The 21,542-nt window shown below is 39.9% G+C and overlaps 1 protein-coding gene across 9 annotated transcripts in view; it reads right to left on the reverse strand.

The window, feature by feature from the left end:
• The window catches only part of PPFIBP2 (PPFIB scaffold protein 2), a 205,714-nt gene that overhangs the window by 120,113 nt on the left and 64,059 nt on the right, over nt 1-21,542 (reverse strand). For all 9 annotated transcript variants that reach the window (XM_090032754.1, XM_090032755.1, XM_090032752.1 and 6 more), the window contains exon 2: nt 21,088-21,185. In XM_090032754.1, coding sequence (XP_089888880.1) covers nt 21,088-21,151 — 64 coding nt within the window. In that variant the 5' untranslated portion in view covers nt 21,152-21,185. The remainder of the gene's footprint in view (nt 1-21,087; nt 21,186-21,542) is intronic.

A 21,542-nucleotide genomic window follows, 5' to 3' on the forward strand; every position in this document is an offset into this window, starting at 1 on the left:
GCCTGGCCAGAGGCTGAGCACCACTGCCTTAGAAGATCTGATATGTGTGCTCCATCCAGTCCAATACCAATAACCAACATGCTTCTGAGAAAAGGAGCAAGAAACTCCACAGCAGCCTTACGTGGGATAATCATTTCTCCATGAAATTACACATATTAAGAGACTGTAAAGTCAGTTAACACCTATTAGTTAAGAGACTACTGTAAGCCCCAAAGCATGAGGTAGCTTTTTTTTTTTCCAAAACTTTTTTTGCGGGGGTTTTTTAGTCTAGATAGCAGTACCCATGCAAAAATCCAGCGACCTTGCTAAGTTTTTTGGCCTTAGCAACATCCTATGTCACGATTCCATAGATTGCGGAAATGATTGGTGTAGACTAATTAGAAGTTCTTTGAAAACTGTATTTTCCTTGTATCCATTTTGATTTTGAGACTTGTTCTTTTATGATAAGATAGGGGGAATAGAAGTTTTTATTCTACCATATTTTTACAATTCATTGCTTGGTTTATTTATTATATCCACTCTGATGCATCTTCTCTGGAAGGTAAACAAATTGGCCAATTTTGTCCCCGTCTTCAGTTAAAATTTTTTTCAGGCATCTGAGCATTTTCATTGTCCTTCTCTGAGTCCTCTCTAACACCGTAACTTCCTTTTTAAGATGGGATGACAAATATGGAACACTGCATGTCAAATGAGGTCACAACACTGGTTCATAAAAAATCATGGTTTCTGTATTATTCTCCATCTGCTCCTTATTGGCCTAACATCTTAATTATTCTTTTGACCACAGCTGCACACTGAGCAAAAGTCTTCACTTAGCTGTTTAGAGTAATTCTCAAGATGCTTTTTCATGAACTGATATAATTTAAAACCCAGATGTACAAGTATGCACTGCTTCGACTTTCCTACAACCTTTTTTAAATATAGTATATTGCTACTTCCCATCTATCAGCAGCTGTTTCTTTTTCCTGCAAGATTCTATATCTGTTAGCAACTTAGTAAAGTCACTTTATTCTTAAGCTCTTTTAGGAGTTGTAGATGTATACCATCTGGGCTTGGTAACTTTCTGCTTTTTAATTTATAAATTTGATCCTGTATGTCTTCTTTTGCTACTTCAGCTAGAAAACCCTGGTCTTAAGTTCCAGTAAGAAACAGGCCTTTGTTAAGTGCCTTCCCACTCTCTAGTGCTGTGAAGGTTGACACACAATAATTTTACCTCCCAGAAATAGGCTCATCTTTTTTAATTGCTTCCTTCTAGTACTGGCGATCAAGTGGATCCTATGTGGTCTTTGCAGGCTTCCTTCTTTTGATATGCCAGGCATTTTTTTTCTTGTTTATTTCTGTCTTTAGCTATTTTCCTTTTCAATTTTCATTTCAGCTCTACTAGTTTTCTATCATATGCTGTCTATTACAATTCAAGCAAAGTGGAGCAAATAAAACCAAAACTAACCCCCCCCCCAAAAAACTAAACCACCAAAGCAGAACCCCAGACTATGAAGGTTCTAGTTGGTTCAAATAATAAAATGAACCTTGCCTGGTTTATTGCTTGCCTTCCTGTTTCCCACTTCATTAAAAAATACACAGCCCTCTTGAGACTCCAGTATTGTTTCCTTAACTTGCACCCACAGTTCCTCTTAGGAACTTAACTGCCTTTGTTTTTTTCAATTTAGGGCCTTTTAAAAAAAAATAGCATTTCTCCCTTTCAAAAGTATAGTTGCTGTTTTAGCTCATGCTAACTTGCTTTCCCAACTCCAGTTAACAAATATCTGTTATAGGAAGGTGTACATGTTCTGAAGTAATTTTGTACTCAGATTGGTGGTTATCTTTCCAATGAGCTCACAGTTTTATCCCTTACAGGATGGTACTCTAAAGTTTAATAAAAAACACATAAGGTCCCATTTACATTTAAAATCTATTGAATGAAACATAAAGGTAATTTATAAATTCTAAAGAAAGTTCAATAAACTAGGACATTTCTAATAGGAAGCAGCCAATGTCTGATACACCTGATGCGTAGCAAGCCCTAAATCAGTCCTACAAAATATTTTTTAGTTTTTAAAATATCCGAGTAAAGGGAAGAGAGAAAGAAATATCCCTCCTTTAAAAACAACAAGTGGATGCAATAAATCCTGCAAAAAAAAGTCACAAATTTTAGGATATGCAACTTAAATAAAAACAAGCCGTTCTTCTAAATGATCTGTTTTCTGCCACGTGGCTATGCCTCATGTGGCTGTTTCTGCTTTGACAAGCATTTGGACTTCATGGTCTGAACCTGAAGACTAGGGACAGACACTCAAAAAGCCTGCACCTGAATGGAAAAGATTGAAGATTAGTCAACCTGCAAAGCTTGAACTGATTTGGAGATGGATAGATATTCCCTTTTCATTCCAGAAATGCAGGCTTGCCGTGGCTTAGGCTAGAAGGTGGGAGGCGGTAGAGCAGCCCTCTTTCCCCTTCCACAGGGGTAAGCTGAGGGGTGTGTGGCCAGACCCCAACAGGACACTGTGATTAAGGAGGGGTCCCCTCGCCCTTGGTAACATAGCCTTTATCAGCTCTGTTATCAGCATTTAGCACCCCGACAGAAAACAAAGCCTCGCTCATTAGTTAAAGCTCTTCTTAAACAGATTTTTCTAGAGGAAGGAATGCAGGGACATCAGCAACTGAACTGTTGATTAGCTCCAAAAAGCCCTAAGCAGATACTGTCCTATCTGCCTCAGCACAGCATTAGCTAGCATACTACATGCTGTGGGAGAGAGGAGGAAGGGATCTCTGCTTAAGCAGTGAGTGGTGGAAGAAGGGGGAGGAGGGGGGCATGGAGAAGCCAGAAGACCCTGCTGTGCCTGCAAGTCTGTGCTGAGCTCCAGCCAGGGAGCAGAGACGAGGGGCCAGCTCTGCTGTTGAGCAGAGAGCCCCACCCAGGCATGCTGGGAGTGTCTGGTTTAGTTTAAACCAGTAAAGGGTCTGAGACAGACATTGCATAAATTGATTTGACCAAATCAGTTGTCTGATACTACATTCAACCAGGTTTTTCTCAAACCAGTTTGAGCCATTTTCAAACCGGTTTATGTGCACTGAACATTTGTTCCGTTACAGATTTAAACCAGTTTCTGATCACTTAAACTGGTTTATGTGTAATGTCTGTCTTTAGCCAAAAAGTCCTAAGAACTTTCAATGCTCTCTGTTTTTCAGTGTATGAATGTACCCAGCATCTCAGAAGACGCTTCAAGAGACACAGGCATGTTGGATTTGCATGACCCTACTCTAACACGCTATGATTTAGGAAGCTATTACATGTTGTGCCTTGGAGGGATGGTAGTCCTGTCATTTTTAGTAGCATGTTTCAAAGACAGTAATCTCTCGTTAATGGGAAGGGTGTCAAATAGGAGATCAATCAATCCTGCATAGACTCCGTTTCAGAATTTCCAGCTTTGCTCTTACTGCTATCTTTCCTGATATGATTTGCAATCTTTGTATTTTGCAGCAAACAGAACTAGACAAGACAAAACAAAAGATAATATTTATCTTCTCATTATTAACATATTCTACAAAAACAAAAATGAGTTAAAATCCTCAAAGACATCCTCCTTCCAAGGTCAGGCTCCTCAACACTCCACAGAAGCCAATATATTCAGTTGCTTATGACTGTGAACCAATTGTGAGCACTATGGGATTTTAAGTCTTGAGGCAGACAATGACTTAGACCAGGGCCTGGCAACATTTTTGGCTGAAGGCTGGATGTTACCCACTTCAAATTAGAGGTGGATAGGTAGGTAGGTGGTAGGACCTGGCCACCACCAGCAGTTGCCCTTATGGTAGCATGAGGAAAGTGAATGCAGCCAAAGCACCACATCCTCTATGGGCCAGATGCAATGGTTCTGTGGGCTGGAACCAGCCTGCAGGCTAACTCCCAACTTAGACCATGAGATGCATTAGCTAATCAAGAATTCAGCTGTTGTTTTCATTTTAAAACATGTGGTAAAAGCTGTCTTACAATTGAAAGCCCTGATCTTTTCAATTTTTCCTCATTTGAGCAAGTCCCACCAGGCCTTGATAGATAAACAAGTCTCTTGATGTGTTTCCTTAATATCTATGAACATTAATATTTGTGGAAGGACGTAATGGAAGACTAAGAGGTTCCTTAGTCTTGCTACTGTCTTTCATTATATACACATGTTGCAAATGAGATCATTACTCCTTGGAAGATATAAATAGAGAACTCCTTCAGTAATACTGTAAAGGAATTTTGGGAAAAAAAGATAGTTTCATAGTTTCTAGGGTCGGAAGGGACCTGAACAGATCATCTAGTGCGACCCCCTGCCATGGCAGGAAAGAGTACTGGGGTCAAATGACCCCAGCAAGGTGTTCATCTAACCTCCTCTTAAAAACCCCCAGGGTAGGAGCCTGCACCACATCCCTTGGAAGTTGGTTCCAGGTCCTAGCCGCCCTGACTGTGAAATAGCGCCTCCTGATGTCTAACCTAAACCTACCCTCTGCCAGCTTGTGACCGTTATTCCTGGTCACTCCTGGTAGTGCTTGGGGGAACAGTGACTCCCCCAATGCCTGCTGATCCCCCCCGACTAGTTTATAACAGGCCACTAGATCCCCCCTCAGCCTTCTCTTGTGGAGGCTGAACAGGTTCAGGTCCCGTAGCCTCTCCTCATAGGGCCTGCCTTGCTGTCCCCTGATCATGCGAGTAATTAAGAAAGACCTACTACTGGAAACAGCATACCTTGTATTTCAGGTATAATCAGTAAGTAAAAACACAACTCTAAAGTCTTTTTTTTATTTAATAAAGTTTAGTCTTCAACGCAATAAAATATCTTCTCTATTGATGAGGCAGACAAGGTTGTTCACAAATTATTACACCCAGGGAATATGGGCATGTTTCTACATGAAACTTACTGTGCCAGGGAGTGGTACTTTCTAACACATTACATTGCTATTTGTTTAGGAAGCAGCCTGTGCACAGAGCAGTTAGTCACTTCCACATGGTGCTTTGGATACCAGTTAGCCCGCTCTTACTACTTAATGCACCCAAGTCATCATACTGACACAGCTACCCTGCTTTGGATGCATCCAAAAGCATCATTACGCTGCTTGGCACAATAAATTTGCTGTGTAGGCAGTTTAAAGTTCAGTCTTGCAAGGTGCCAAACATTTCAGCCCTGATCCAGTACAGCACCTTTAACTTGAAGTCAATGGGACTACTTGGAGGATAAAGAATAAGAACAGGCCTAAATATTTTGGTAGACTGGTCAAAGTGCCCAGTATAAGGCACAATCAAGCCCTTATATAAGTAACTCAGGGGTTGTCAACTAGGCATACACATACCTATGGGGTACTTTGGATGGCCCCAGGGGGTACACGGCAGTAGTGTGAAGAAGCAGGGAGCAGGGCCACCAGCACTTTTCACTGCCACAGGTGCTCAGAGGACTCCCCACCCCCCCCAGTCACTGATCAGCCATTGGGGGACCCCCTCTTGTCAACTGGCTTCTGGGGGCACACCAAGCAAATAGATTGAAAACCCCTGAAGTAACTCATTCTCTGGGTAGGGAGCATACTCACACGCCCTGTTGTGTCATTAAAGCTCCCTCTACATGTTACAGGTATTATGCAATTAACTGTGGTTAACTGGCAATTACCTTGAGACCAGCTATCACATAGTAAAAAGCTCCAGTCATCTATAAAGTTAGACCTTGAAAATGTGTACTTATTTTACAGCTGGTTGCTATTGAGCTTTAATTTGCACATGTAGCAGGGTCTCCCCTATAGGTGGGGGCCCCATCAGTGAGCTGATAGGACTCCCAGCCATGGGTATACCTCTGGAACCCTGGGGATTGCAGCTTCATTGATCCCTAAGGCTTGCAGGTGCCCACACAGGACCCCATACAGGGCTATGCCTCATGTAGGGGTCTCTGGGTCCAGTGTCCTAGCTGTGTGTGATCCTTGCAGCTGGGAGCCTCATGAGCAAAGAGGGCTTCCAACCATGGGTGCCTGCTTCTTGCCTATGAAGAGGGAGCCCAAGCTTGGCAAGAATAGATGCATGTGTGGCATAGCAGAAAGCACATTTGTGTGGATCACGCTTTAGATCTAATTGTGCCTTTACCTACCCATGTAGAGGGGGCCTGAGAGAACATAACCCTCTTTCCCCTCAAACACATGCACATACTTTTCAGTGCTATTTTTAACCCAATGAGCTGCAGGTTCCCACTGCAACCCTTTCATTCTCTGTCTGCAAGACAAAAAAAAAAAAAAAAAGACAAATTCCTCTGGAGGCAGGGCCTAGGGAGAAAAGTAAGGGAGAAATGCATTAGTCCATTCAGTATTTGATTTAGTACAGCGTCCTATTTCACTTGATAAACAAACCTAGGACTGAAATGCATTCTGACCAACTTCCTCTTGTTCACTTCCTAAATAACTTTTATTTGATGGAATGCAGAAGAATAAAGAAATTGAAAAAGGAAGTAAAAGGAAATATTTAATTAAATAGTTTAATTTAACTACTTCCATGCTGAAGCTGCAAAGCACACAAGCAAGGTGTGACACCAGACAGATACGGTACTTCTATGCAAGAACGAGATTTGCTTTGAGGACTAAAATCTAAGATGATACTAAAGTCAAAAAGAGAACCTGCACATACCCTCTTGATAAGCTTGCTTTGACAAGCAGCTCAAGGGGAGGTGTGGGGATAAATGTGTTTAAAGCATAGATGGGCATTTCACTGGAACTCAGAAATCAGTTGGGCTGACCAGCTCTGCCAAAAACTCACATTGTAAACTTATGCAAGTTGCTTGCTCTGTCTTAGCCTCAGTTACCTCTCTGGAAAAGGAAGTAATTCTATAAGATTTATTTTCTTCTGTCTTTTGTCTATATTTGGGATTGGAATCTTGTACTGTGCCGATACCATGCCTAGCACCATGGGTTTCTGATCCTTGGGGGGGGGGGGCAGGAGGAGGAGGGGGTTGAGAGAGAGAAAGGAAGAGAGAGAGAGAAGGGGAAAGAACGTGGTAAGCGGGAAGATGGCAAAGGGCAGGTTGGGGGTTTGAAGACTTTTGAGGCTTTGATCAATTCAGACTTTTGCTTTCATAGGCCTCATATAGACAGTCAGTTTATCTTGGAAGAGTTGCTGCACAATGTTCAGGATTTTTCTCCCAGTGTAAAAATGGCTACACCAAGAGAAAAATAACATGGGAATAGCCAGGGTTAAATCCCTCCTGGGAGAGTTTCTTTTGGCAGAACATATGTCTGTATATTTTGTGGCTTCTCTCAGAAGAAAACAAGTGTCCTTCAGCATTCTCTCCCCCGCTTCCAGGGAGCCAATGTGTCAGTCACTTGGCTCTGCTGCTCCAGCAGGAAGTACATCATGCCCCCCTTCACAATCCCCACATTGTGCTGGAAAGGAACACAGGCTGACCACAGACAGTCTGGGTCAGATAATCAGGGCTGCCCTATGCACTGCTGCCATCTGTCATCAGGCAGACTAAGGGAGCCTGCAGAGCTTGAGATGTGTGCATAAGCCCCCCATCACCCTCCCTGGAGCTGCACAGGGTCAGCACTGCAAGTTCTCTACTTTTCAGGGCCTCGGCACATGAATGTCTATACATGTGGCTCTTGGTAATTTTCTTTACATAGGGAGTAAACCTGAGAGAAGTTCCTAGATTATTTGAATGTGTAGATATAGCTGTAGTAAGTATACAGCTTCATTAGTGTTCTATGGTAAATTCAACAAGATTTGATAGTGAGGGAAAAGAACTGCAGTTGTTAGCTCCTGTTCTGTGATGATAAATGTCATATTTGGAGTTCAAAGTTCTTTGAGGTGAATCAGCTAATTCCAGGGGAAGGTTGCTCTGGGGCAAATATGTAACCAATTTGGAAAAGAATACATGTAACAGTCTTGTGAAAAAAGGTTACCAGAGCTATCAAATCATGTACAAACAGTTTAAAATCCACTCTTGCCCAATCTGATGTTTCTCCATTCACTGTTTCTTTTATATACTTTTACTCCTTTGTTTCTATCCATCTCTCCACTTCCATACAAGCCACTGACCCCAGTATTATTTTACTTCTCTCAGTTCCTGCTCTGCTGTCTCCATCCTTAACATATTTTGTCTCTTTATTTTGCACCAAATTGAAAACAGTCAGAAAGCAATTCCTGGTAAGAGACGACTCAAACCTTTTCTGTTAAACTGCACTGTCATCTACTTTATCCTAGTCTGGTCATCAATACAGAATAGTTTCCTAAAGGTACAATTAATCTCTGTGGAGGGAGGATACCTTAGGATATGTTGAAAATGCACATTTTACACAATAATTATTTTTTAAATCAGAACAATGTCAAACTGTATGTAAATAGGACCACATGATTTTTGTAGAAGTTTAATCATTGACCAGTCTCTAACACAACAGAACAGCCAACATGCTCAGGATATCAGCTTGTAATACATTATAGAAATATTTAACTGGATTTTTTTTATTTTTTTTTTTTTTACTTAGGGTCAGCACCTGGGCTGCAAAGTCTATCCTTTATACTTCTACATACAGAGAATCTCTACTTTCTTTTAAAAAGTGAAAAAAGATTCTTTCCCTTTCCCCCCCATGAAGATGGCTTTGAAAACCTGAACTTAGATAAACCAAAGATAAGGGGTGAATAAAACACATAGCTGAACTCCATTTTTGCAGCAGAATGCTTGGCATGGGGAAGGGAAGGAGGAGGGAGCCAAACTAACTTCTTCAGACACTGTTATGAAATGAATCATGGTGACTCCAAAAGGAGTATGGCTCTACCTTGCCACAGAGGGCTACACAGAGGTCCTATTATAGTGGATACAAATTAGTTAAATTGGGAGAAGTGAGGGACATGGGGAAAAAAAATCCTTAAAATTAGAAATACATGCATATCTTATGTAGCATTCTGCTTTGTCTATCCCTGAAGCACAGGGACTTCAACCGCTAAAGCAATCCACTAGTGATTGGTTAAAACGCCATATCCAAGCCAGCTCCATAATTTAAATTATTCCCTCATATGTGCTGGGATGTAGAGTTCAGGCCTGCAGTTTCCTTTCAAGTTACATATTGGAAAATAGGGTCCACTTCAGCTCAGACAGCTATAAATCTAACAAAAAACAGTTTAACAGGGAAAGAGGAAAAAAAATCCCACAGGATTTCAGTGCAGACCCCAAATTCATGACTCTAGACCAGAAAGCTGGGTGTTAACACAATTAAAGAACAGGAATGCCACATCAAGAAAAGCTGAATCTTAAAGCATTAAAAAAAAATCTGATCTGTGAGAAAGGGAAGGCATTTAGACTCAAATTATCACAAAGCTCACTATACTCAAGTTATACTCAAGATCTTTATACTGCAAGCTTCTTATTTTTTCAAATTTTACTCTGCTTATAATGAAAATAAAGTTAGTATTCAAAACAAAATATATCTTTGGACATGCATACAGGAATTCTTTGGATGCTGCTAAAATATTATTTAAATCTGACCATCTTCAAGATCTGTTTACTGCCCCTAATTGACAATAGAGTGATTCAGATGAATGAAGTTGGAGTATAGGTCAACAGATTTCTAAACCACAAAAGAATCCTTGTGCAGATTCTTAATCCTATGGGATTATAGCCAGCATGTTTTAAATGCTTTTTCCCTAGACTGCCTACCACCTCTTCTGTTCTGTGTTTGTATTTGTTTTCAAATGTCTTGCTTCTACAGTACCAATGGACTTTGGAACTGTATGTGATCTATAGCTACCTTCAAAGACTGATTCTCAATCAGGGAACCCTTTTTAAAGGGTACCACTGAGTGCCACATATTTAACACTGTTGGGAGTGCACACATGACTCACAAGATGACCTCGGAGATTTCAAATAGGAATCCACAGCGTTGAAAACAAGTTGACATGTTGTAATCTTTCCAAGTTATTTGCACCATAAACACTGCTCTATTATTTTTCTGTAGTCACAAAATGAATGAAAAGTAAGAGCTGGCATTTTCTGAGAGGAGCCTTGAGTCTAAGAACGGTTGAGAACCACTGCCTTAGAGCAAGAACAGTTGTCCTTTAGCTAAATTCGAATTTTCTTTACCATTATGAGACTGAATTTTAAGCCTCTCTCCTGCAGTGACAGAATTTGCAGCAAGGGAGGTTTAAGTTGGATATTAGGAAAAACTCTCTCACTAGGAGGGTGGTAAAGCACTGGAACAAGTAACCCAGAGAGGTGGTGGAATCTCCATCCTTGGAGGTTTTTAAGACTCAACTTCACAAAGCCCTGGCCAGAATGATCAAGCTGGGCATGGTCCTGCTCTGAGCAGGGGGTTGGACTAGATGACCTCCTGAGGTCCCTTTCAACCAACATTTTCTAGGATTCTATGATTAGTTATAACTTAGAGAAGGTCCCTAACAAAAGGCTGAGGTTTTTCCTCAGGTAACAGCTAGTTAGTTAGGCAGTATCTGTTAGTCAGTCGGCAGGGGTATGTACAGATGTTACACTCACACGTTTGGACGTTGAATCAGGTAAAAAATGGCCATCTAATGTAGATCACCCATGTGCAAACCGTATTAGATCCCTAGTTAGGTTGATCCGAGTGCCAAATTGTACACGTGTTCCCTGACGGTTGAATCAGGCAAAAAATGTCCTGATCTAACTTAATTCACTTGAGAGTTACAGCAAGTTAGATTGGGCATAGTTTATATTGATCTAACTAAATACCTGGACATATTTGGAATACAGCCCTAGGACTGCAAAAGCCCAGTCATTTTCCCAAGCCCTAAAGCTGTGCTTTTCCTACCCTAACATTGGACTATTTTTTAGCCCTTCGCTCAGATGCAAAAATCCCTGACTGTGGACCAAACAACTCCCCTAGTCCTGCTAGCACTCCCCCCAATCCTGCCAACTCCCCTGGACCTTGCAGACCTGCTATCCCCACCATTCCTACCTGTTCCTCCCCCAACCCCAATTTACTTAGAATGGGCTCCCAGCACCAGCAAACATCTGTAAAACTGGCACTGGGAACAATCTGGTGCTGGTTTTTACAGACATTCAGCCAGTTCTGGGAGCCCAACCTAAGTTAATCAGGGTTGAGGGAAGAGTGGATGGGCCAGGGGGGCTAGTGGGTCCATGGGGGCATGTGGCAGGATCAGAGAACCTCTCTCCACCCTGTTCCAACCAGGCTATTTTTAGCCTCCTGACCTCCCCATGCTACCTCCAAACAGAGAGCTCCCCCGTGGACCAACCAACCCCTTCCCCCCCCCCCCAAAAATAAAAAATACTGCTAGCCACCTGAATTCCACCCCCCCACCCCACCATGGTCTCACTAGACCCCCATATCCCATCCAAACCTCCCTTACCTCAGATCAGGCTCTCAGTACTGGCCAAATGTCTGTAAAACTGGCACCCAAACTACAAATCACACAAATTAAACTGTGTTTCTTTTCTCATTCATGTATGCTTCATTCACTATGCCTCCAACTTTTAAACTTGGACAAAAAGAGATCAAACCCTGTGAACCTTCATGTGGCAGGATGCAGCTCAGGGAAACACCTTCCTGAGAAGTTGAGACAGAAGTTAGAGAAGGATTTTTAAAGTTATTGGGACAGATTTTCCAAATGCATATGGGTAGCAGTGTGTCACTCCAGCTGTGGTATAACCACTCCTTTATCCTTGCTAGAAGACCTGTCCAAGCAGTGAAGGACTTAAAAGTGTTGACTGAACCAATCCAAATCCTTTTGCACAGAGAGCCCTCCCATAGAATTGGTAATTTCTGGCTAAGATAATGGCTGGCATCAAATGACAGCCACCTCTGGTTTGAAGGTACAATAAGATAGGGCAGACAAATGCTCTGAATTCTCAGGATCTTAATATTGTCCTTCTGGTTTAGGAATAACAACATAATCTATCTAAGCATCTCCATCAACCTCTATATAATACTATACTTAGCACACATGGTTTAAATGCTACAGTTTTAGAATAGATCTATGACAAAACACTGAGATGCAATTTCTTTTTTAGTATGTTGATTTAGAAATTTTCCTATAGGTCTCTGCTTCAGTTGTTTGAAACGAGTAGGCTTGTGCATCTGGAGTTAGCCTGCTGAACTTAAATGGCTTATTCTGGTTGTTCAGAGTTCTTGATTTTAAAATTATTTCGCTTGCTTTTGTGACCTTTGCTTTATGTTTTGTGAACCAGAGAAAGAGCTACCAGCAGTCTAATTTTGTACTCATCTTTGGCTTGCTGTGATGTATGTCTCCAACATTTCTTTTACTTGTATTTGAACTATGGATGAACAATCCTTTTTGCTGTCTCTGTACCTATGATACAATTTGTGGGTAAGGCATATTTTCTTAGTAGGGATACAATTATTAGTTTTTGCAGATGCTGACTGTGCCAAATCTATTGTACATCACTGCATATACCTGACAATAAAGTAAGTTCCTATTATATTTTATTGTTAGGGATATTTGCATAGGCTGCCCATAATATTTTTTGGCAGAACTATGGGAGGACAACTACTGGCAGATTTTTTAAAATACAGGGGAAAAATTAAGAACATTCCTCCATTGTTTACAAATTTTTAATGATACATTTAATCTAAAAAAAAATAAAAAGTAATTTTAGAAAAAGAAATATAGAGAACTATACAGTTATAACAGGAATAATATCCTTTCTGTATTTAACATGCTACACAATCTATATTAGCATCTGCATTTCCTAATTCTGTAATACCTAGATGTTATTAATACTTCAAAAGAACAGAGGAAGATGGCTAATCATCTCAGCCCTAACTAGAATGGAATGAAAATCCTGTTCCATGAAGCAGCAATGTATGCACTGGACATCAAATGCCTGAATACCAGTATCAACTTGACCAATAACTCAACATTTGACTTTGGCCAAGTCAATTAGCTTTTCATAGGCCAGTTTTGTCATACATAAATATGGGATTAAAAATACTTATATAACTTTTTAAAAGGTAATATCCTTAGAGAACTTTTACAGGGATTTATTAATGTTCAACAGTTTCAGAAAGCTTGTAGTATTGTCCCTGTTATACAGAAGGAATCAATCACTTTCATAAAGGGTATTAGAACTTAAGACCTCTTGACTCCTTGCCTTGTTTTCAGACCATAGCTTTTCCCTAAAGAGACAGTATGCCTAACATATAAAAATAGAATGAGACGTAGGGGTTTTTTGGGATAATAGCCAAAATAGTTGCAGGGCTGTACTCAAAATTCAGGAAATTCCAAAGTTCAGGTTGTTCTGGCAACAGGGGGTAAAGAATGAGACGAGCTGTGCCACACATGTGCAACCATCATGCAGTTGCCAAGATCTTGATTTAACCTGTTTTTTGAAACTCCAAACTGTACCCAATAATTTATGCAACTCCTTGACTTCCACCTAAATTGTATGTAAATTGTAAAGCACTTATAATTCCAGTCTGCTGAGGCATGCAATGCCTATTTTCACACATACATGCTTGCTGGCAACAATAAAAATCCAAATCAAAACAAACTAAAGCTAGTTAATGCATATATGCTCCATGAGATAGCTAAGCTGAGAAACAGCTCTGAAAAAAATGAGGAAGTATGCAATTCAGACAAATGCTCTTACAGGAGAGAGAATTAATATCTGGCAAAGACAGAACTTGGACACCTTGCCCTACTCCCCACTTGAAAAAGTGTTTGGAAGAGGTGTGATATGGATGTGACTCAAGAATGCTTGTAAGAGCTATACTATTTGTTCCCCACTGAATCAAGCTTCTGAGAGGCTATTACCTTGCATGTTTAAGTATGTCACTGCTGATGACAGATGAAGGATGAGCTAATGCAGAATTCAGTAAAGCTGAACTTCAGAGAGTGATTTTGAACTTAATATCATCACTTAACATCCTTCATAAAAATTAACCAGGTCACTCTTCACAATTAACCAGGTCAGTCAAGCTTTTGGCTAAATGTTATGATTAACTTTTTCTTTCCCTTCCTTATTTATTGCCAAGATAAACTGAGGCCTGTATTGTTTTCATAAGACTGTGATAGGTATTTTCTCTGGTGCTCTTGTGATAGGTTAATGTTAGATGTACTTTGTCAGGATCTTGTCTCAAATCATTTATCAATCTATAAAACTATGTGAATTTGGAAAAGGTTTTAGCTTGCAATCTAAGAAGCCCCTTTTGATGGGATACAAGAATGAGATGTAAAATTTACATAGTTTTAAATAAAGTCTAATGCTAGGAGATGACATCTACAGTGTTTGCTATTTCTCTCTTTTGTTTGAGCCCTACACATTTCAGGCTTTCAACTTTATTTATGTGTATATTTTGAAGAAACAATAGAATTACAAAATTCTAACTGAAGCACAAACTATTAAGACAATTACAATGTAGTTGTATTATCCCTTGTGCCATGCAGCCAACAAAGATTATGAGCCTCAGCCACTGCAACTATTGGCATCTAATTACTCTGATCCCAGAGGAAACTACTTGCTCTTTACTTCAATTATTCCATTCCAGTATCATTATTTCAATTTCAGCCTTTGTCAATACAGTGCCCGAGTAAAAATCTGTAGTTTCTGTTTATTACAACTTGTAAAATGTTACAGACTCTCTCCTCCCCATCCCTCTTTGAAATACCATGATCCCCAAGATAGCTGGAAGGGAGCAAAAGGATAAAATGAACCAGGATAAGGAAACAAGGAGAATACTCTGGACTTGCTCACCCTCTCCAAACACACCATTAAATCTGTACTGCCTATTAGCTCCACGATATTTGCCGTACATTGAAAAGAAAAAATTACTGATTAGAAGAGAAATATAGTAAGCATTACCTATTCCGTTTGAGCCATTTCAAACACTTCTGAAATGGAGCAGTAAGTTCCCCCCCCCTTTTTTTGTATTAAGAAGGATGGTTGGTTTACTCTTGTTCAAGAGAAAAAGATACTAAGCTCTAAAATGAACTTGGCAATGATGTGGGTGGTTATTCATGAGGAAAGCATGTGGCCACTGGGAAATTAATAAAGAAACTTACTCTGGTGTGCATATAACTTAGAATCTAACGTGACTTAACAAACATTATCGGTATGTTTCATCCATTGCTCTCATCTCCACTTTAAGACGACCATTATGCTTGAGCTAGCTTGGTGGTCTATGAAGAGATGCATTACACTGCTAGATAGGGAATCAGCATCACTCCATACTTTCTTGTAAAGACAGCAGGGCTGGATGTGAAGAAGAGAGGTCCTATGTTATGCTTCGACAGCCAGAACCCTGAGGAAAACCTTTTAAAAACTGAACCTAAAATTCTGGGGATCTCTTCAAGATGGTTTCCATGAAAGGCAATTTTAGTCTCTTTAGTATGTTACCATTGTCACAGGATGATTGCAAGTGTTTTATCCCTCAAGAAACTTTAAACAAACATTATATATGAGCAATCTGACAAGCTTTTTTGTAATTGTTAAGTATCTACTTCTTCAACTATTACATTGCATTCACTGTACACACTCAAAGAACCCATTTAATATCCGTTTCCTTCAGTGACAAACAAATGCAACAACTTTTTACCAAGGGTTAGTTTAATAATCCTAGTTGAAAAGAATAGAAACATCTCTGTTCCATAATGCTGCTAAAAATTAAAATCTTATTATAAGGCTTCTTAGATCTTGTGGTTATCCAAAAATAGATTCCCAAGAGAGTAGCCCAGAGAAACCATCTGTGATGTAAACAATTAAATAATACTTAATTGAACTTAATGAATACAGAGTATTTTTAATTAATCAATCTCATAGCCCCACTGTAACACAGGCATGCATTTTGTCAAAGAGGCTAAAGAAGGAAGAGGCTAAACGACTAACTCAAAACCACAGAGGAGCGTATTGCCACAGTTATGTTCCCTTTTTGCGCAACAGGGACACATGGGAACATTTTTTAGGCTGAGTTTTTTTTTGCTTAATATTAGCAAGCATATTGGCGAATAGGTCAGTCTTGTTCATTGGCAACAGCATTATTTTTTTCTGCACTTCAAGGGAAATTTTAAGTGAGCAGCTAATTAAGACTAATTGTTCAGCATGCCTAATTCATAACAGCTACAGGGGCAAGTTATCAGAATACATGCACTGAAGCATAAAAGGTTTGGGAACACTGACCCTTCTGTCAAATTCAATCAAACCCATACAATTCAATTTGATAATCTTTCTTGACAATCTTACTTTTATATGCTCTGATGTTGGTATATTTTATATTGCACTGAGTTGCATGGTCTACAGGAAGAATATTTTCATTGGGACTAGCTATAGACATAGGTTGGCTCCATTAAAATTTGAGAAAGATTGAAACTCCAACTGCAAAAATATAGGTGCCCATAAATAGATCTGCCACATATACTACCACAGCTAGACTGCTTCCAGTACCCAGTCTAGCTCACACAAAACTGGTTTGGTATCTTGATACTGCACTGTAGCAGGGTTAACCTCCTAGAAAAGTTGTCAGTCCTGGTTTATTCTTTGCCAAGTGTCCAGTTCTCCTTTCCTCAGGAAGCTTGCCTCACTTTCCCTCTGATCACTTGGGACAATACCCATGGTGACCAACAAAGCATTCCTGTCTATTGGAGTTCAGAAAAGAAACCCTGATGCTTGTTTTATGAAGCAAAAGCAGAGGAAGAATAAAATCTGGATAGTAACCAGGTTGCTATTCTGAATCAAGCATAATAACCTGAATCCATGCTCAGGCGTCAGATAAGATGCTTGTTCTCTGAATCAGACTGCTATGGGGGAAAAGGACATTGCAAAAGTTATGGAAGGTTATACTTGTAGAGTGGCCAAATGACATACTTCATTTTGCTCTCAACTAACAAAATCACTTCACCTGCATCTAGCACTAAACATTTTAGTTTGTCCAAGATTATATAGACATCAGTAACATTAAAAGAAAGCTATATCCATTTTTCTAACACAAGTAGAGAGGATTTCAAAATGATAAAGATTTTCTCTTAATGGGGGCAGCCTGTTTCCCATGTTTTAGTGCTGCATTTGACTAGTTCAGGATATTGTTTCTCAAGTTTACCAACATTTTCAACCAGTCCTGTATCCTGATCATAGGAAGGATGGTCTAATGGTTAGGACGCTATCTCTACTTGAATTAAATTCCCTGCCTTACTGCAAATGTCCATCTCCATGGTCAAGTTTCCCAAGTGTAACATGGCAATAATAGGCATATCTCCTCTACATCACAGGCATGCTTTAGTAAGGACATTAAAGACTGCAAAAGTGCTTGGATATTATGGTGACAGGGCCATTAGGTTCCTAAACAATTATTATTATAAATTTCATAAATCTCATAGACATTAGGGCTGGAAGGGACCTCAGAAGATCACCAAGTCCAGCCCCCTGCCCGAAGGGCAGGAAGTCAGCTGGGGTCATAGGATCCCAGCAAGATAAGCATCCAATTTATTTAAAGTATCGAAGAATGTTCCTTAAAAATTAAAGGAAAAGGCCCATTAAGAGATAGTTAAAAGATAAAAATATACTTCTAACAACAAGCACACAATTTTAGTATATTCCCCACCAAATATCTAAGGGTAGCAGAAGGACCCACCTCCCTCTTCTTCATGTTGCCAATTCAAAATGAACCTATACCATTTGGTTATGTATGGAGTTTCTGGTTCTACACAATCTATAACCTGCTTCAGGGACATGGTCAATTGCAGGTTTTTACAATAAAAAATATGGGGGCTTACTCTGAAAGCACTAAGAGACACAGGGTCAGAATCTATGTTGCTCTGTAACCTATATTCAAAGAATAAGGTTTCCATGTCACAGTGGGAAAAGAAATGAGATGCAGAACCATGGTGAGGCCCATGCTATTTGCAAAGGGAAAGTGTGGAGGTGCTTTTCTGTGTGGTCCAAATTCTGAAGGTAGACAAGTATGATCTCCAAATCATCAAGCGGTGGATTGGTTGGCTGTTTCCAGGTAAGCGCACCAAATTTCCCTAACAATAGTGGAAACTATTACCTATATAGAAAAGCATTGATATATAGGTTAAAAATTAAAACTTTACTTTGATTTATGGTTTCTTGAGATTTTATTCAAGAAAAAAAAAAGATGTATTCTCAATGGCAATCATTAATTTTTAACTTTATAACTGCAAATTAACCAGAACGTTAACAGACTTGAGACAAAATTTGAGCAATGTAAAACCCTTACAAAAATGATCTCCCTCCAAGATATTTTTGTTTTGTTCACCACCCCTCTCTGCATGGTAGAAAAGAACTCAATGAACCCATAAGCATGCCCAAATGTTTATTAGTTAAATTTCCAGAGCATAAACACCAACACTGCTGCAAAATAGCTGTGAGCAGGATGCTCAGTCTGCTGTGTAGTGTGTAAGAGTCTGTGTGCTATTTGCTTTTCTTTCCTGTTCTATTCCCATCTCCAGTACTGTGACAACCAAGTGAAGGGAGGAAAAAAAGCATCAACTGGCACAATCAAAACCCCAGTATTAAAATCTCATTACTTACTGACCAGTAGTAAACCCCTAAAAGTTCTAGGTACACTGACATATGTGCATATAATGCATATGTATATGTCATCTAATTTAATCCAGCCTTGTCTCATCTAACTCAGTAGCATATACACTTATATCTATAAACAGTCATTTCCTGAATAAAAGGCACAACTGTCATTTGGAAAGGCTCACTGAATAGCAATGCGACTCCACACAGGCATGAAAAGGACAATAAATTCTATCATGCTAAAGGCCCTCTCAGAAACAAGATTGTAGAAGTTATTTAAAGTGAGCTCCTTCTCTACATACGACTGGAAACTTCATTAAACAAAACATCTATATCACTCAGTGACCTAGAAGATATATATCATCTTGCCTAGAGTTCACAGTAGGGGACTTCAGAGAATTTGAGTTATGTCAGGAAGCATCTACAATTAATTACAGAATATGGACTGCTGTAGCTGACAAAATTCTTAGGAATGACATCCCTTAAAGCCCATGCTAGTCATAAACAACTTTACTTCTCTGCCAATCTCCCGCTCAAAAAACCCCCAAACACAATAACACTTGCCAATCTTGGATGATGTCATCTAAATTAAATTAATATATGTTCTGGGTCTGCTTGGTTCATTTTTCCTTTTTATTTTTTTAAAGCAAGGAAAATAAAAATAAAAATCATCCACCTGCCTGAACTGTTGAAGTTCCAACTTGGAAGCCGTATATAATGTAAAATGTTCAGTAGTACCTATGTGATTTGGGTGCATGAATTCCATTTTCAAAAGCAATTTACAAGCTTATGCTGACACTCAAGAAATATGCATTTAAAATTGTTATCAAAGATAAAACTGCCTTAAGCTTGCTTTGTTTAGAAAAATGTTTGTTCTTTAGAAACTGAGTCTTTGGAATCAAATATTTGTATTCTCATTTTAAGCAAGACAGGTTGGGAGAAAGAGGAAGGAAACATTTTGCTTGCATGTTTTATGGTATATTAAAATGTGAAAAATAGGATCTCAGTGATCTATTACTAGTTAAAACTATATTTTGTGTTGCACTCTATACAGCATAATTTTTTAATTAAAGAAATTATCATACTTACATGTTTTACATAAAGTTATAAAGGAGCAGAACAAAGTGGATGTTTGTGGCTATCTCAGATTTTTCACAATAAAAAACAAAACCTGGATATGTATATACTTCTTGCTGGGGATAACAACATTTTGAGGCTCCATTTTGAGATCTAAACCTATTACTGGGAAGCAGGGAAGAAACTAATAACTGATGTGCCAGAGGCTGGAGTCATCCTCCCGGGCACTAGGGAGAATGAGCTACTGAGTGGGTGCTGCTACACATTGAGAGCTGCATCAAGTGCTATCCCATTGTGCAGAGGGTAAGACATGGACCTGCACAGATACTTATTTTGGGAATGTGGTCAGACATGGTGATGGGTGTCAGTGCAAACCTGAAGGCCACTAACAGCACAGACAGAAATTACATTTGTCATGTGACTGGCCCCTTGAAATTGCTCTAAGTTGTGCCCAAATAGAAAAGCTCAGCTGCAGAGCTCTCTGACTGTACACTGTATGAGGGTTCAAATGAAGCCACTCCTAAATGGAGTGACTTAATTAACTTCTGTCTGCTCTGGCTGCAGCACAGCAATCTGCAGCTGCTGTCTCTGGATCGGAGGAGAAGGCAGGGAGGGATGTCATTTTGGGATTCTCTCAACCCCACTGCAGTCAGGGGGACAGTAGGTTGGAGCTTCTCACCCGGGGGGAGGGGGAGTTCCAATCTACCTGCCCCTGCCAATCCAGCAGAAGGCAACCTCCCTCCCTTGCCTTCTCCTCCCAAGTATCCAGGGAAAGCTCCATAATTTAGGAAGGGTGTGGAAAAGCTTGAAAGAACCCGAGGAGCACCACGCACATGATCAGAGGGCAAGAGAACAGGCCTTATGAAGAGAGGCTGTGAGTTATGGAACTCTTCAGCCTGGAGAAGCACAGGCTCAGGGGTGACGTGGTGACAGCCTATAAGTATATAAGGGGTGTGCATCAGGATCTGGGGGAGTGCCTGTTCAGCAGAGCACCTCATGGGTTGACAAGGTCAAATGGTCACAGACTCCTGCAAGACCATTTGATGCTGGACATGAGGAAAAACTTCTTTAGTGATCGAGCCCCCAAACCCTGAAAGAGACTCTCCCCAGAGATGGTGCAAGCACCTGCCCTGGACACTTTTAAGAAACACTTGGATGCTTATCTTGCTGGGATCCTTGACCCTAGCTGACTTCCTGCCCCTTGGGCAGCGGGCTGGACCTGATGATCTTACAAGGTCCCTTCCAGCCTAATGTCTATAAAACCTATGAAATCTCTGAAAGTAATCCTGCAGACACAAAGTTTTCCTCGTTGTTTCTCATTAAAAAGGGTGTGTTTCTTGAAAGAAAGAGACTAATCAACAAAAAGTGCTTAACTATATGAGGCACCAAGCACTTTGATCTCTTAGTGCTTTCAGAGTAAATTGCAGCTAGTAACATTTGGTGTTTTTAGGTCAGATGCTGTGCCCACCCCCTTCCCTCCCCCCGCAAAAATTAGGTGGCTCAAAAATAATCCTACCTGCAATAATGCCATCCATCTGCTCTAGGGCCGCTTCCAGCATGTGACTTGCATCTGAAGCCATGATGTCTGACTTTTCCAGATCTTTCTTCCTCCTACTGTTAAAATAAAAAAAGCAGCTGGTTCAAATATAATCTGCATAACTTAGGCACATTTTTTTTAGCAAATGTATTTCTTGCTCCACCACTGTAAATGAAAAAGCTGAAGTCATATATCAGCAAACTAAAGCACAATACTATGGAGGCCAATCAATTTGCTCCCACTTCTAGCAATAACTGTTAACCAGCATTTCCAGTTACTTGTTTGGGTTTTTTAGTTTTTTTTCTCTCTATAAATAATTTCACTATAAACAGAAATTAAAAAAGGGAAGGCTTGAAACTCAAACTCTCATTCTTCAACTGAAGTTGACATATCCAGATAAAAGGTGTGATTTGCTCCCACCCTTAATATGACAC

Source organism: Crocodylus siamensis, chromosome 2 (genome assembly GCF_052110815.1).
Source record: "Crocodylus siamensis isolate JL-2025a chromosome 2, ASM5211081v1, whole genome shotgun sequence".
NCBI lineage: Eukaryota > Metazoa > Chordata > Crocodylia > Crocodylidae > Crocodylus > Crocodylus siamensis.